The 13246-nt window shown below is 45.6% G+C and overlaps 1 protein-coding gene across 10 annotated transcripts in view; it reads left to right on the top strand.

The window, feature by feature from the left end:
• The window catches only part of KCNAB2 (potassium voltage-gated channel subfamily A regulatory beta subunit 2), a 117056-nt gene that overhangs the window by 94729 nt on the left and 9081 nt on the right, over positions 1 to 13246 (top strand). For 6 of the 10 annotated variants that reach the window (XM_083628822.1, XM_083628819.1, XM_083628821.1 and 3 more), the window contains 5 exons: positions 2420 to 2464; positions 6059 to 6144; positions 7160 to 7280; positions 11997 to 12091; positions 12919 to 13039. In XM_083628822.1, the coding sequence (XP_083484948.1) occupies positions 2420 to 2464; positions 6059 to 6144; positions 7160 to 7280; positions 11997 to 12091; positions 12919 to 13039 (468 nt within the window). The remainder of the gene's footprint in view (positions 1 to 2419; positions 2465 to 6058; positions 6145 to 7159; positions 7281 to 11996; positions 12092 to 12918; positions 13040 to 13246) is intronic. The other 4 variants (XM_083628815.1, XM_083628823.1, XM_083628816.1 and 1 more) reach the window with 1 other exon arrangement.

Below are 13246 nucleotides of genomic sequence, written 5' to 3'. Positions count from 1 at the left end.
AGTATTTTGGCGCTTTGAGATGCTTTTTCCCTAGCATATTTATGATGGGCCTCCCAGGCCCCTGTTGACTGGAAAACTACTCCGAGGTATTTGAAAATTTTGACCTGTTCTATTGGCTGATTGTCCATCTCCCATCTGTGATATCTGTGTCTCCTAGCGAAGACCATGACTTTGGTTTTTTGGTGATTAACCACCAGTTGATCTCTCCTGCAGTAGGCTGAGAATTCTCTTAGTAGCCTTTTGAGGCCTACTTTAGTTCGTGATAAGAGAACTGCGTCGTCCGCATAGAGGAGCGCTGAAATTGATTTTTCGGCCAATTTGGGGGCATGAAACTCCGGGGATGTTAGGTATTTGACCATGTCATTTATATATAAGTTGAATAGGGCCGGGGCTAAAATACAGCCCCGGATGTGAGGGCGATCTGGCTGCGACATCTGTCACCCCATTGATCGCCAGGGTTGATTCGGCAGGATGCTAGATTGGATAGGCCACTGGCCTGATCTAGCAAGCTCTTCTTACTTTCTTCGGATGATGACCCCCATACCTCTGACACATCCGGCAGTTTTTTTTATTTTCTGAGCTTAAAAAGGAGGTGCGGGTTTATCAGTCTTGCACTCGACCTAAAAAGGGTTTGCTCCAAGAGTAGGGAAGAGTAAGTGGGGGCTGCCCTCTGTGCTTCTGCATGAGTCACTGTCCTCATTCCCCCTTTTCCCACATTATGGCATGAAAACTCAGCCCACATGCTCCATCAGTAGTTTCTTGCAGCAGTGAGACTAAGCTGTGGCCATCAAGGGCATGTTGGACTCCAGCTCCCATCATGCCTGACCATTAAGCATGCTGGCTTCAGGGGCCAATAGGAATTCAACAATGCCTGGAGGGAGGGGAGCCCAGGTTCCCTGTCCCTGGTTTCCAACAAGACTCACACAGTATGGAGTGAATTGGATGACAAAATACGTTTGATTGGTGCTTTCACTGTCACGCTTAACGTTTACAACGAACCCGCAAGGTAAGTCGGTGTAATGGTTTCCCATTTTGCAGATGTGGCGACTGAGGCTGCAAGAAAGTGTGTGTGTTGTTTTGTGTGTGTGCGAGCGTGCCCCTGAGTGACTGTGGCAAAAATAAGGGGCTTCCTGACTCCTGGCTGCACAAACCACCACACCAGCTTCCTTTGGTGGGAAGTAACCACCAAATCCCTGTCTTGGGTGCGAAAGACAAGGATGGCTGTCACCCCCAAGTCCTTCCTGACCACGACAATGGGATCCACAGCAGTTGCTGAATCACCTGAGTCAGGTTCACCCCGTGCATTTTAAAGCACTGTGATGCTGCTTTAAAGGAGTCGTAGCTTCCCCCAAAGAATCCTGGGAGCTGTAGTTTGTTAAGGGTGCTGAGAGTCATCAGGAGACCTCTGTTCCCCTCCCAGAGCTACGATTCCCAGAGTGGTTCCACATCAATCCCTCTTTACAGAAAACTGTGGGAATTGTAGTTCTGGAAGGGAGGACTAAGGGTCTCCTAACAGCTCCCAGCACCCTTAACAAACTACAGTTCCCTGGAGTCTTTGGGGAAAACCATGGCTGTTTGAAGCGGTACCGCAGTGCTTTACATGTGTGATGTGAATGTGACCTTGGTGCCTGGTTAGAGAATTTAAAACAGGGGTAGCTAACCCTTTTTTGACCCACTGGCCATGTTCACCTCCCATAGAGGTGGGGGGGCATTGTCTACATGCTAGCAGTGGGTTGCCTAGGACTGGGTGTCACTAACCCACCCAGCCCAGGCACACAAACAGGGGGCACAACAGCTGCTGCTGCCCTCAGCTGATCCATGCAGATGAGCTGAAGAGGAGACTGTGTCGCCCCTCTCTCCGTTCATGAAACGATTGATCCAGTGACCGGGGGGTGGTCTCATCAGGCTCCTGGGCTCTGCCCAGCCCCAGCACTGCATCTGCCGTTGTTTTTCTTCATTTTGTAGAATCAGAGAGTTGTGGAGTTCGAAGGGGTTTTTTGGACTACAATCCCCATCATCCCTGATCGCTGCTAGCTAAGCATGATGGGAGTTGTGGTCCAAAAAAATAGATGGAGATCCAAGATGAACCCAACCTCTTGCGATGCAGGAATCACAGCTACTGATGCAATCACTGCCAAAATCAGTGGGGTGGCAGGGGATGGGGTGAGGGGGTGCCCCCAAACTGGAGGTTAACCACTCCTGGTTTAAAGTTCCCTTTGGGTGAGGATCTGTCGTCCTGAGAGTGGGAAGGGCAGTCTTGACTTTTGCAAAGGAAAAGGGGAGCTTGGAGGGTGGTGGTGGAAGGGGCAACGAGTCTCATCCTTTGCCCAGATTCCCCTTATGTTGTACACCATGCCTTGCGATACGCCAGCGGCAGCTGTAAACTCTGGTCTCTCTTAAATCTTTCTTTTATCACCAGGGAACCCATTTAGCTCTTCCAAGTCGCGAACATTCATCATAGAAGGTACATGGTACCCCCCCACCTCATCTTGATTATCTGCATCCAAGTGGCATTTTATGGGATGGAATAATCCATGCAGTTTTGCTTTTTTTCCCCATTTTTTTCTATTTTATTCTCATTGGCAAAATTTATCCCATTACTCGGATGGCAAAATTCTCCATAAAATGCCCAACGGAAGCAAAGAAAGAAAGAGGGGGGAAAATACCACCCAAAAACAAAAAACAAAACAACCCTTTGTCCCTTTAGTAACATCTTGCAAGTAAAATTTAAAATCCAAAATCTCTTCCGCCACCCCACCACCCCACCGTCCTCCCTGGTTCATTCCATTCCACGTTTTTCCTCTCTGAAATGCATGCCTTGTGTCTGTGATGCTCTTTCCTGCACCCCTTCGAAATTTGACAACTCTTCCTGAAGTTCTCAGTGGGGTGGGCCTTTCACCCTGCCGCACCCCCTTTCGTGAGATGCTTGTCATTTTCAAAAAGAAACCTACGAGATGCAGCCGGGTATCCCAAGACCCCGGTAAATGTGCCTGCTGTTTTGCCGCAATAATCTCCCACCCCGAGTTCACTGCCTCTGAGGATGCATGAGGCAAAGAAACAGATTGGCAGAAATCGAACCCCTTTGCAAAAACTGCAAAGGGACGTCAACTGACACCAAGCAGCGAATGTACACTCTTTTAGTGTCACCCCATTGGCTGTGAAGCAGTTTGTAGCTAAGAAACAGATAAACTTGGAACTATTAAAATAAGAAGTGTACCCTGAGTTGGCCAGACTCATTTGATGACCGCAAGAAACCAAATCTTTAGGGTCTTTCGCCCCGTCTGGTGGAATGCTTTGTGCCAATAGAAATTTAGCAGGCACTTTCCCTTTCAACCTACGGAAGAGAAGTGCCTACAGAAAACTTTTCTATTCCATCAGGCCTATGCAGGCAATTAAGAATATAGGTTTCAGTAACATATTTTAACCTTTATATAATGGTTTTTGTATGATTTTAAGTATAATTGTTGTAAACTGCTCCGATGTGACAAGTGGTATATGAATATTTTGATTAAATCAATGAAGGATGATGGTGGTAGTGATAAAAGTAACATGTGCCCTTTGTAAAACAAATTTTGTGGCCACAAGTATTGAAAACAAAAAGCTCGATGAACGGACATGCAGTCTTTTGTACGTAATGTACACGAAAAGCATCTTGACCACCAACTGGTCTTCTGCGGTGGTCTAGTATCTCCATAACTAAATAGCCTGCAGAGTAGCTTGGGAGACCAGAGGAATTACTTTGAACATCTGTGTATGTAAAACAGTGGTTGTGATACCAGATCACTGCAGAAAACTAAGGATTGCATCCAACTCAGTTACACTCAGAGTAGACCCATTGAAACTGACAGGCTGAAGTTAGCTTTACCCTGTAATCTGAGTAGGGCTGACCTTGAAGGAGAAGGCTATGTCAATAACTGGAGGCAGCGATGCTTCTGAATACCAGTTGCTGGAAACAGGAGGAGGGGAGAGGGCTCTTGTACTAAGGTCCTACTAGCGTGCATCCCATAGACATCTCCTTGGCCACTGCGAGAGCAGGTTGCTGCACTAGATAAAACCTTGATTTTCTTCCAACCCTGAGAACTGGGAGCAGCTTTAGAGACATCTCAAAAGGGGCCTCCTTTTAGTTTGGTGCATGGGATGTGATTGGTTCTTTTTGCTCTCAAATTCCTACTCTGCTTTTTGGCATGCAACTGTTTTGCGGTTGTTGGTTGCTGTTGGTTTATTATTCTCATTATTATTATTTTGCTTTGGCTGGAAGGATTTTGAGGACTCTTGCCATGCATGCTTCAGAACCCCCCGTGGCGGCGGGACAGCTGAAAGAATGTCCAAAACCCGAAAGTCCCAAGGTCCCTGAAACACCCCATGGCTCTGCAAAGGCAAATTAATTTCAGCATGAAGTTTCACAGCTACTTGCTCAGACGCTTTCAAGCATATCTTTCTGACCTGAAGGGCTGGAAACTTGACCTGTTGGTGTTGTTGTTTAATTAAGGATGCTAAATTCTATGTCCAGTCCCAGCTTCTGTATTCGAGGAGGGCAACCCTTCCTTCAGCCTAGCTTTTAAACAGAAACACCCTTGTCCTATGCCGCCTTCTCCTCTGTCCCACAATAGCTCCTAGTTTTATGAATGAACCAGCTCCTAGTTTTATGAATGACCTCTTCGGTACCTAGGCATCCAGAAGAAGCAATGCTTTCCTGCCAGATGAGTGGACAGGCCTTGTGGAAATATTCAAAGGAAGAGAGAAGATCTAAGGGAATGGATTTTTCTTTGTTGTGAAGGGAGAGGGGTGGGGCAGTTAGCTTGGGGGCACAGAGAGAAGTGTGGGTGCTCCCCATTGGCTTATAAAATCCCGATCACATAAAATAATAATCTTAGAGGCCACCTTGATGCACAGCCTGGGAAGTTCCTATTCAAGTAAGCAGAAGGCAAACCTCCAATGGTGCTTCAGGAAACTTGTCTGACTTTTGGTTCATATATTGTTCCAGTAAGAGTGAACTGGACTGAACTTCTCCCTGCATCCTTAACCAGAGCCCGGCTGGATTAAATCGTTGTCCCCATCTAATGCACGCACCAGCCAGAAGCCTCCAAAAGGTGTCACCTTCCTTGTTCCTGGCTGTTCTTAGCAACACAGTGCTGGGCTACATGGACTTTGGCAAATCTAATGACACAAGATCTCAGAGGCAGGAGCCTCCCTGTTCAGAGCCAGCAGTCCCAGCCCTTTCACAAGGCAGAATGTGGCAGCTGCCTCAGGTGGCAAATTCTGAGAGACAGAAAGTGACTAGGGCCCTGCAGCTCCTAAGCTAGCCTGCTGCCCTAGGCTGTGGAGGAGGACTCTGTCCCACCACCAGTTCTGAAGTAAAATCCAGCTACCAGTCTAGTCAGGTTTTGCACCTAGAATGGGGAACGCACCATCTTGACCTTCGCCTCAGTCAGCAAAATGGCTTGGGTGGCTTCTGAGAGTCAGGAGGACCTGGTCCTGGTTGGGGAGGATGGTCAGAAATGTCCCTGCTGATCACCCTGTGCTTAGTGACTTCTCTAGGCCACAGTGGGTCCTTTGGAACAGCCCTTTGGGTTGACCCTTTGATGCCCGCTCTGGAAGGCTCTTTTCCATAAGCTGCCCTTCTGTGCTGTCCCTTCATACCCCACTCCACCCCACCCATCTGGTCACCAATGGCTTCATCCTCCCACCTTTTGTCTGTTTCCATTTCATTTCGCGGACTCGTTGCCTTTCCGCCGGTTTTTGGATGGGATCTCCTGGCGCACCATCAATGTGAGGCATTTCCCTGGAGATACGGTCTGGTTTTCCATGGGGGGGTTGCTGTTCTCAGCTGCTCCCTCCCTCTCCCCATCCTCCCATCCTCCCCATTTTTGAGGCCAATAATTTACGCTGCTTGCAAGATGTCTGAGTAGTCAAAGCCTCCCCACCCTGGTCCTTCCTTTTCTTTTCTCCTTTTTTTTTTGGTGTCGTGGCCTTAATTCGACAGGGCAGGCCGGCTCATCGCCTTGGGTTTAACGCCTCTCTCGTTCCTTCTCTCTTTCTTCCTTTCTCGTTTTTCCAGAGACGGTGCGAGCCATGACCCACGTCATCAACCAAGGGATGGCCATGTACTGGGGGACGTCACGGTGGAGTTCCATGGAGATTATGGTATTGTGGATGAAGAAAGGGGGGGTTAAAAGGGGTGACAAAAAGAGAGAGAGAGAAGGGAAAGCTGAGAGGAAGAGTGGGCGGCTGATAGAAAAGATGCCAGGCAGATATGTAAAACTGGGACCCACTCGCTTCCGTCCCAAGGAGGATAGATGGATGAATTGCCAGGAATGGAGATAAAAGCCACAGGCTCAACTCTGGGGAAACAAGGCGGAAGGGAAATTTCTTGAACCAGAGACACAGTCTGAGAAGCAGAAAGGAATGGCTGAGTTGCCCAATGGGTGTTCAAAGGCTGGAAGGAACAGAGCTGCCAAATACTGGAGCTTTGATGTGGGGGGGGGGGAGAGAAACAGGAGTGGAGGTGCAGCTAAGACCTTCACCTCAAAAGTATGTAGGGTGGCATGACTGGGCACTGGGATTGCAACAGGGGAGAGGCCCTATTCTGATGGGGGGAGGGGGTCAAAAAGGGCTAGGGGCCAAGATGGGTAGGAGCTCTTTGTACTTACTCAGTGGTGAGGGGGAAAGCGCTCTGTGCATCCTCAGGGGTCCTCTGGCCTTTTTCTTTCGCATGCGCTGGGACCTGAACCCTAGCTTTCTCAATCTCTGGAGTGGCATTCTTTGATTTCCCTGCCAAGCCGTGGACCTGGGGAGGAGATCCAGGTGTCCAGTATGCTACACACCATGGCGCAAAGGAGCAGACAGAGCCAGTGTGGTGTAGTGGTTAAGAGCGGTGGACTCGTAATCTGGTGCACCGGGTACGCTTCCCCGCTCCTCCACATGCAGCTGCTGGGTGACCTTGGGCTAGTCATACTTCTCTGAAGTCTCTCAGCCCCACTCACCTCACAGAGTGTTTGTTGTGGGGGAGGAAGGGAAAGGAGAATGTGAGCCGCTTTGAGGCTCCTTCAGGTAGTGATAAAGCAGGATATCAAATCCAAACTCTTCTACTTCTCTTCTTCCGCCTTGCCCCCTTCCTGACTGCTTCGGGGTGTTGTTGCTTCCCCCTTCCCCTCTATAGGAAGCATATTCAGTGGCTCGCCAGTTCAACCTCATCCCACCCATCTGTGAGCAAGCAGAGTACCACATGTTCCAGAGAGAGAAAGTGGAAGTGCAGCTTCCAGAGCTATTCCACAAGATCGGTAAGCATGTGCGGAAGCCGCCTCTGGGATGCCAGCAAGGCTGAATAAACGCGGCAGAGGTGATGCTGCCCTGCTGAGAGAAAGGGGTGCCATACTCTTAGCGTGGGTGAGGCTGTTTGCTTTAGTACAGCTGCAAGAGGCAGAAGGGGTCAGCAAGTACAGATTCCCAGGGCCCAGCGGTCCAGAATGGGGGTTCAGAGTGACTGTCTCTCAGCCTAACCTACCTCGCAGGGTTGTTGTTTTGGGATTAATTGAGGAGAAGGGAGAAAACCACATAAGCCACCTTCAGCTCTATGGAGGATAAAGGTGGGATGCAATCAATAAATAACAGAACTTGAGCAAGGGGTGAGGGTGGAACAGTTTAGCATCCTTCCCCGCCCCAGTACCCGTAGCCCAGGGCCTGATTCAGCACACACTCCACAGGGGCTTTAAAGCTTATCCAAAACATCCAGGCCATTTAACTGGAGATCTCCCATCCGGTTTGGTTCTTAAATCCCACCCTGCCCAAGGCTCAGGGAAGCAACAGGATGGAAAACCCAACATCCTGGCGCCTCCCCCGTGATCTGCTTTCCACAGGACCCCAAAAAGCAGTTATTTGGGGAAACTGTTTTGCTTAACCTTTTTTGCCCTGCTGGCTCAAAACTGCAGCTTGGGATTAAGAGGCTTTCAGCATATTAATTATCGTTAATAAAAATGTCAGAGAGGGGTCAGGAGCAGCGGTCTTTCCTCTGAATGTTTAATCCTGTCCCAACAAGCCAGCTTTGACCTCGCCATCCTAGCCTCTCTGAATTGGCTCTGCGGGGGCTGGAGGTCCCTGGGCTGCCCTTTTTCTGATGGTGAAAAAGGGCTGATCAGTGCCTGGCTGTACAGACCCCCTTGTATTCCAATCAATGGGAGAAAGGCGAGATAGGAATGTAATAAAATAAAATGTGTTTTAAAGAAACACACAAAGGGGGGAAAGATGGAATTAAGTCACACAGTCACGCACACACGCACACCACTGGTCCTAGCGGATTAGTCAGATTCAATGATGATGATAATGATGATTATGCCACCCATCTGACTGGGTTGTCCTGGCTATTAAAGGGAGCTTACGTTCTACCTCCTTAAATGGTTCAGGACTGCAATACTTCAAGGGCTGACCTCTCCCCATATGAACCAACCCAGACCCTGAGATCATCCTCTGAGGCTCCTGTTCGTGTGCTGCCACTGCATGAGGTCCAAAGGGTAGCAGGACAGTAACAGGCCTTTTCTTCAGTGGCTCCCCGTTTGTGGACTGTTTTCCCCAGGGAGGTTTGTCTGGCACCCTCATTATGCCTAAAGAGGCACCAGACAAAATCTTTTCTCTATAGCCAGGCCTTTGGCCTTTAATTATCTGTGGCCTTTCAGAAGCAAATGGAGTGTTTTTAATAGATTTTTTTTTCATTTTATTTCACTTTTAATTTTTTTTTTTACTTCTTTTTATTCATTTTCTATAACCAAACCACAAAAAAAGAAAAACAAAAATAAACAACACACACCAAAGAAAAAAGAAAACATCAACCAAAACAAAACACATGAACAAACCAGAAGACAAACATTAATTAACAACAAATAACGGTTGACTTCCCTCCATCTCGGTTTTGGGTTATGTAAATATTAAATCCATTCTGCAGTTTTTCATTTTATATCATCTACACATCGCAAGGGTTATATTAAACCTACTGTGATTTTTATATCTCTAGAATTTGTTTCCATATATGTTATGAATTTGGTCCAATCGTCAATAAAGTTTGTACCTTTTTGCTGTCTGATGTTCTGCGTCATTTTTGCCAAATCCATATATTCAAATAATTTAATTTGATAATCTTTAACGGTCGGGATATTTGGGGTTTTCCAATTTTGTGCTAACAGAATCCTGGCAGCTACAGTTGCGTATTGAAACATTATATGATCTTCTTTCTTAATCTCGTCTCCGATCATTCCCAGAAGGAAGGCTTCGGGCTTTTTAACGAAGGTGTATTTAAGTATTTTTTTCAGTTCATTGTATATGGATTCCCAAAAATTTTTAACTTCTTCACATTTCCACCACATGTGGTAGAAACTTCCCTCTTTAGATTTACACTTCCAACACCTTTTATCACCAGTCTTATACATTTTTTGCAATTTCACAGGGGTGATGTACCAACGGTACATCATCTTTTCCATATTTTCTCTAAGGGTAGTACAGGCTGTAAATTTCATTCCTTTAGTCCACAGCCTCGTCCATTTGTCAAAATCCAAATTATATCCGATGTCTATTGCCCATTTTACCATAACCTCCTTGACCTCTTCGTCCTTGGTGTCCCAATCTAATAGCTGATTATACATTTTAGATAGCAGTTTAATTTTACTTTCTATTATCTCTACCTGGAACTTAGATTTTTTCTCATTCATTCCAATCTTTTTGTCTTCCTTCCATAAGGCGTTAATTTGATGATACTGCAACCAACCTGTTAATTTGCTTTTTAACTCTTCGTATGGTCTAATTTTCCATCCTCTTTCCGATCTTTCCAGGAGATCTTCATAGGTCAATCTCTCACCTTCCATGTTTGTTTTTTTAATAGTTAATATATCAATAGGCGATAGCCACCAGGGGGTATTTTTTCCCAATAATTTTCTATTCTTTTCCCAGGCTTCTAACAGTGTTCCTCTGATAATGTGGTTTGAGAAGCCTTTATGCACCTTTTCCTTATTCTGCCAGAGATAAGCATGCCAACCGAATCTTAAATCGAAGCCTTCTAAATCTAGCAGATCTGTATTTTTTAAGGTAATCCATTCTCTAAGCCAGCAAAGGCACGAGGCTTCATAATACAATCTCAAATTTGGGACCGAGAATCCTCCTCTGTCTTTTCTATCCGTTAACAATTTAAGTCTAATTCTCGGTCTTTTGCCTTGCCATATGAATTTGGAGAGAATTTTTTGTATCAGATAAATTGTTATTAATAATCAGTTTGGCTCTTTGATTTGAATAAATTGCTTTGATTCCCTCCATGAAAGCACCTTCTATCCCTGCTGTCTCCATACACTTTAATAGGAATCACCATGATACATTATCGAATGCTTTTTCTGCATCGATAAAAATTAATGCTGCAGGAATTTCATTCTTCTTTTCCAGGTATTCGATGATATTTATTATATGCCTAACATTGTCTTTTAATTGTCTATTAGGAAGGAATCCAGCTTGATCCGTGTGTATTACATTTTTTAGATAATTCTTAAGTCTGTTTGCCATTATTTCAGCAAATATTTTATAATCATTGTTAAGAAGCGATATCGGTCTATAGTTTTTTATATTCAATTTGTCTGAGTCCGCTTTAGGTATCAGCGTTATGTGAGCATCTTTCCAGGAGTCCGGTGTCTTCCCTCCTTGCAGGATATTATTCATTACTTCACATAACACCAGGGCTAAGTATTCTTCGAGAACTTTATAATATTTGGCCGATAATCCGTCTGGGCCCGGTGCTTTCCCTAGTTTCGTTCTCTTTATTGCTTCCTGAACTTCATCTATTGTTATGCACTTGTTCAATTGGATTTTCTCTTCCTGCGTTATGGATGTTATTCTGTTATTTTCTAAGTATTTTCCTATTTCTATTATGTCGTCTTCTTCTTTTTGGTAAAGTTTTTCAAAGAATTTTAGGAAATTTTTCTTTATTTCGTTTGGCTCTTCCACAAGCCTTTCTTCTATTTTTATCTTATTAATCACATTTTGCTTTTTCCCTTTTCGTAGTTGCCAGGCCAAAAATTTCCCTGTTTTGTTTGAGGATTCGAAAATTTTTTGCCTCATTGATTTAATTCTCCATTCGACTTCTTGGTTAATTAGCATTGAATATTGTGATTGTAACAATTTGGATGTTTGTTTAATCTGTTCATCACTAGGATTTGTTATTAATTTTTTCTCACATTCTCTTAATTGGGTCAGGATTCCATCTTTCTTTTGTTCTCTTATTTTTTTCCTATGGCTATTTTGTTGGGTTAGAAAGCCTCTTAGCACCGCCTTGCTGGCATCCCAGACTATATCAATATTTGTCTCTTTAATAGATTTTTTTTTCATTTTATTTCACTTTTAATTTTTATAATGCCTTTCTATATTATTATACTCAAGGTGGATTACAAGCTGAAGAAACAAAATAGACAGCAAAGGTCACACACATAATAACCATCTCATCCAATACAAAGCAACCACGATAATGTTAAAATAAACAACTTATATCAAATAAAGCAATATTCAACAATCCATTAGACTATAATAGTAAACAGTAAAGCTAAATATCAGCAAATAATAATTACCAATCACAATTACTAATAATAATTACCAATTACAATAATTGCTAAAAACTATAATCAATAAAAGTTTACAGCAAGTCACAATGCATAAAATACCACAAAAGGAGTAAAAGGTTGTGGTTGCCACAACCACGTAAAAGGAGAAACAAGGACACACAACTTATAATTTATAATGTATGTATGTATGTATAAATAAATACCTACCTACCTACCTTCTTTTACCTCTTGGTTTCAGTGTAACTGGGGAAGGCGGTTGTCTGGTTGGTTGGTCACTTTGGGCTGCCCTGGGACTAATGAATTCTGTGAATAACAATAACATCACCTCTCCGTCTTCCCTTCTCCAGGCTAAACATTGCTGTTAAGCATTTGCTCTCCACCCCCCAACTTGCCTTTTCCTCTTTCTCCCCTTAGGTGTGGGCGCCATGACGTGGTCCCCTTTAGCATGTGGAATCGTTTCGGGGAAATACGACGGGGGGATCCCTCCCTACTCACGAGCATCGCTAAAAGTGAGTGGTGACATTTGATCGCTGGGACCGGCAGAAGGGAAATACTGTCACACGTGCCCCTGTCTCTGAGTGACAGGAGACTCAGGGGGGCCCAGGACTTACCAGGGGTTCCATTCCCTTGGAATGAAGGTCAATGGGGCCTGGGGTGTCTCTAGGATATAGGGTTTTATCGGCACATATAATAAATATGTTTATATGTCCTGAGCAGAGGATGGAGAAGCTCGGAGCATTAACAGCCCAACAGATCCGCCTTCCCCGAACCACAGTTCTTGAGCCCAGCAAGGAGTGAGGCATGCCTCTGTGTCTCCAGCTTCCAGCATCAGCTAAAACTCACAGGCAGAACTTTGGTCATTGTTTTCCTCTTTGCAAGGTGGTGTCTTTTCCAGCTAGGTGAGGGAGGGAGGTTACCCCGATTTGCCTCAGTGGCAACAGGGCAACCTCCTTCTAATGTAAATGGCTACTAGCCACAATGGCTATGCTCTGCCTCCACAACTGAAGGCAGCAATGCTTCTTAACCCCAGTTGCTGGAAGCCACAGGAGGGAAGAGGGCAGTTGTGCTTGAATCCTGCTTACGGGCTTCCCACAGGCATCTGGTTGGTCACTGTGGGAACAGGATAGTGGACTAGATGGGCCATTGTCCTGATCCAGCAGGCTCTACTTGTGTTCTTAAATGGCAGTTGATAACTGGCTGGCCAAAGCTATTGCCTTAACAAATGAACTGATCTGGCTGGTTTAGCAGCATAGTCCCACTAGATTCTATACCTCACATACCTTGGTTTCTCTTTGCTTCCATCTGCCACTGGTCTCTTTCCTCTCCCCAACCGCAGGGCTACCAGTGGCTGAAAGACAAGATCTTGAGTGAGGAAGGGAGGCGGCAGCAAGCCAAGCTGAAGGAATTGCAGGCCATTGCTGAGCGGCTGGGCTGCACTCTGCCCCAACTTGCCATTGGTAAGTGGGAAACCCTTTCCTGGAAGCAGTGGCTGCCTCTGCAGAATGGGAGAGCAGCCTTGCTGGGTAGCGGATCCATCTAGACCAGGGGTCGGCAAGGCTTACCGGGCATGGGCTGAATCGCTCCCATGGAGATCCTCCGTGGGCTGGACCGTCGCAGTGCAACGCCGGAAATTGCTTCTGCGCATGCCCAGACACCAGAATTCG

The sequence above is a fragment of the Podarcis filfolensis genome (assembly GCF_964270895.1).
Source record: "Podarcis filfolensis genome assembly, chromosome: 8".
NCBI lineage: Eukaryota > Metazoa > Chordata > Lepidosauria > Squamata > Lacertidae > Podarcis > Podarcis filfolensis.
The sequence above is the reverse complement of the archived record's forward strand: the minus strand, read 5'-3'. Positions and strand labels throughout refer to the sequence as shown.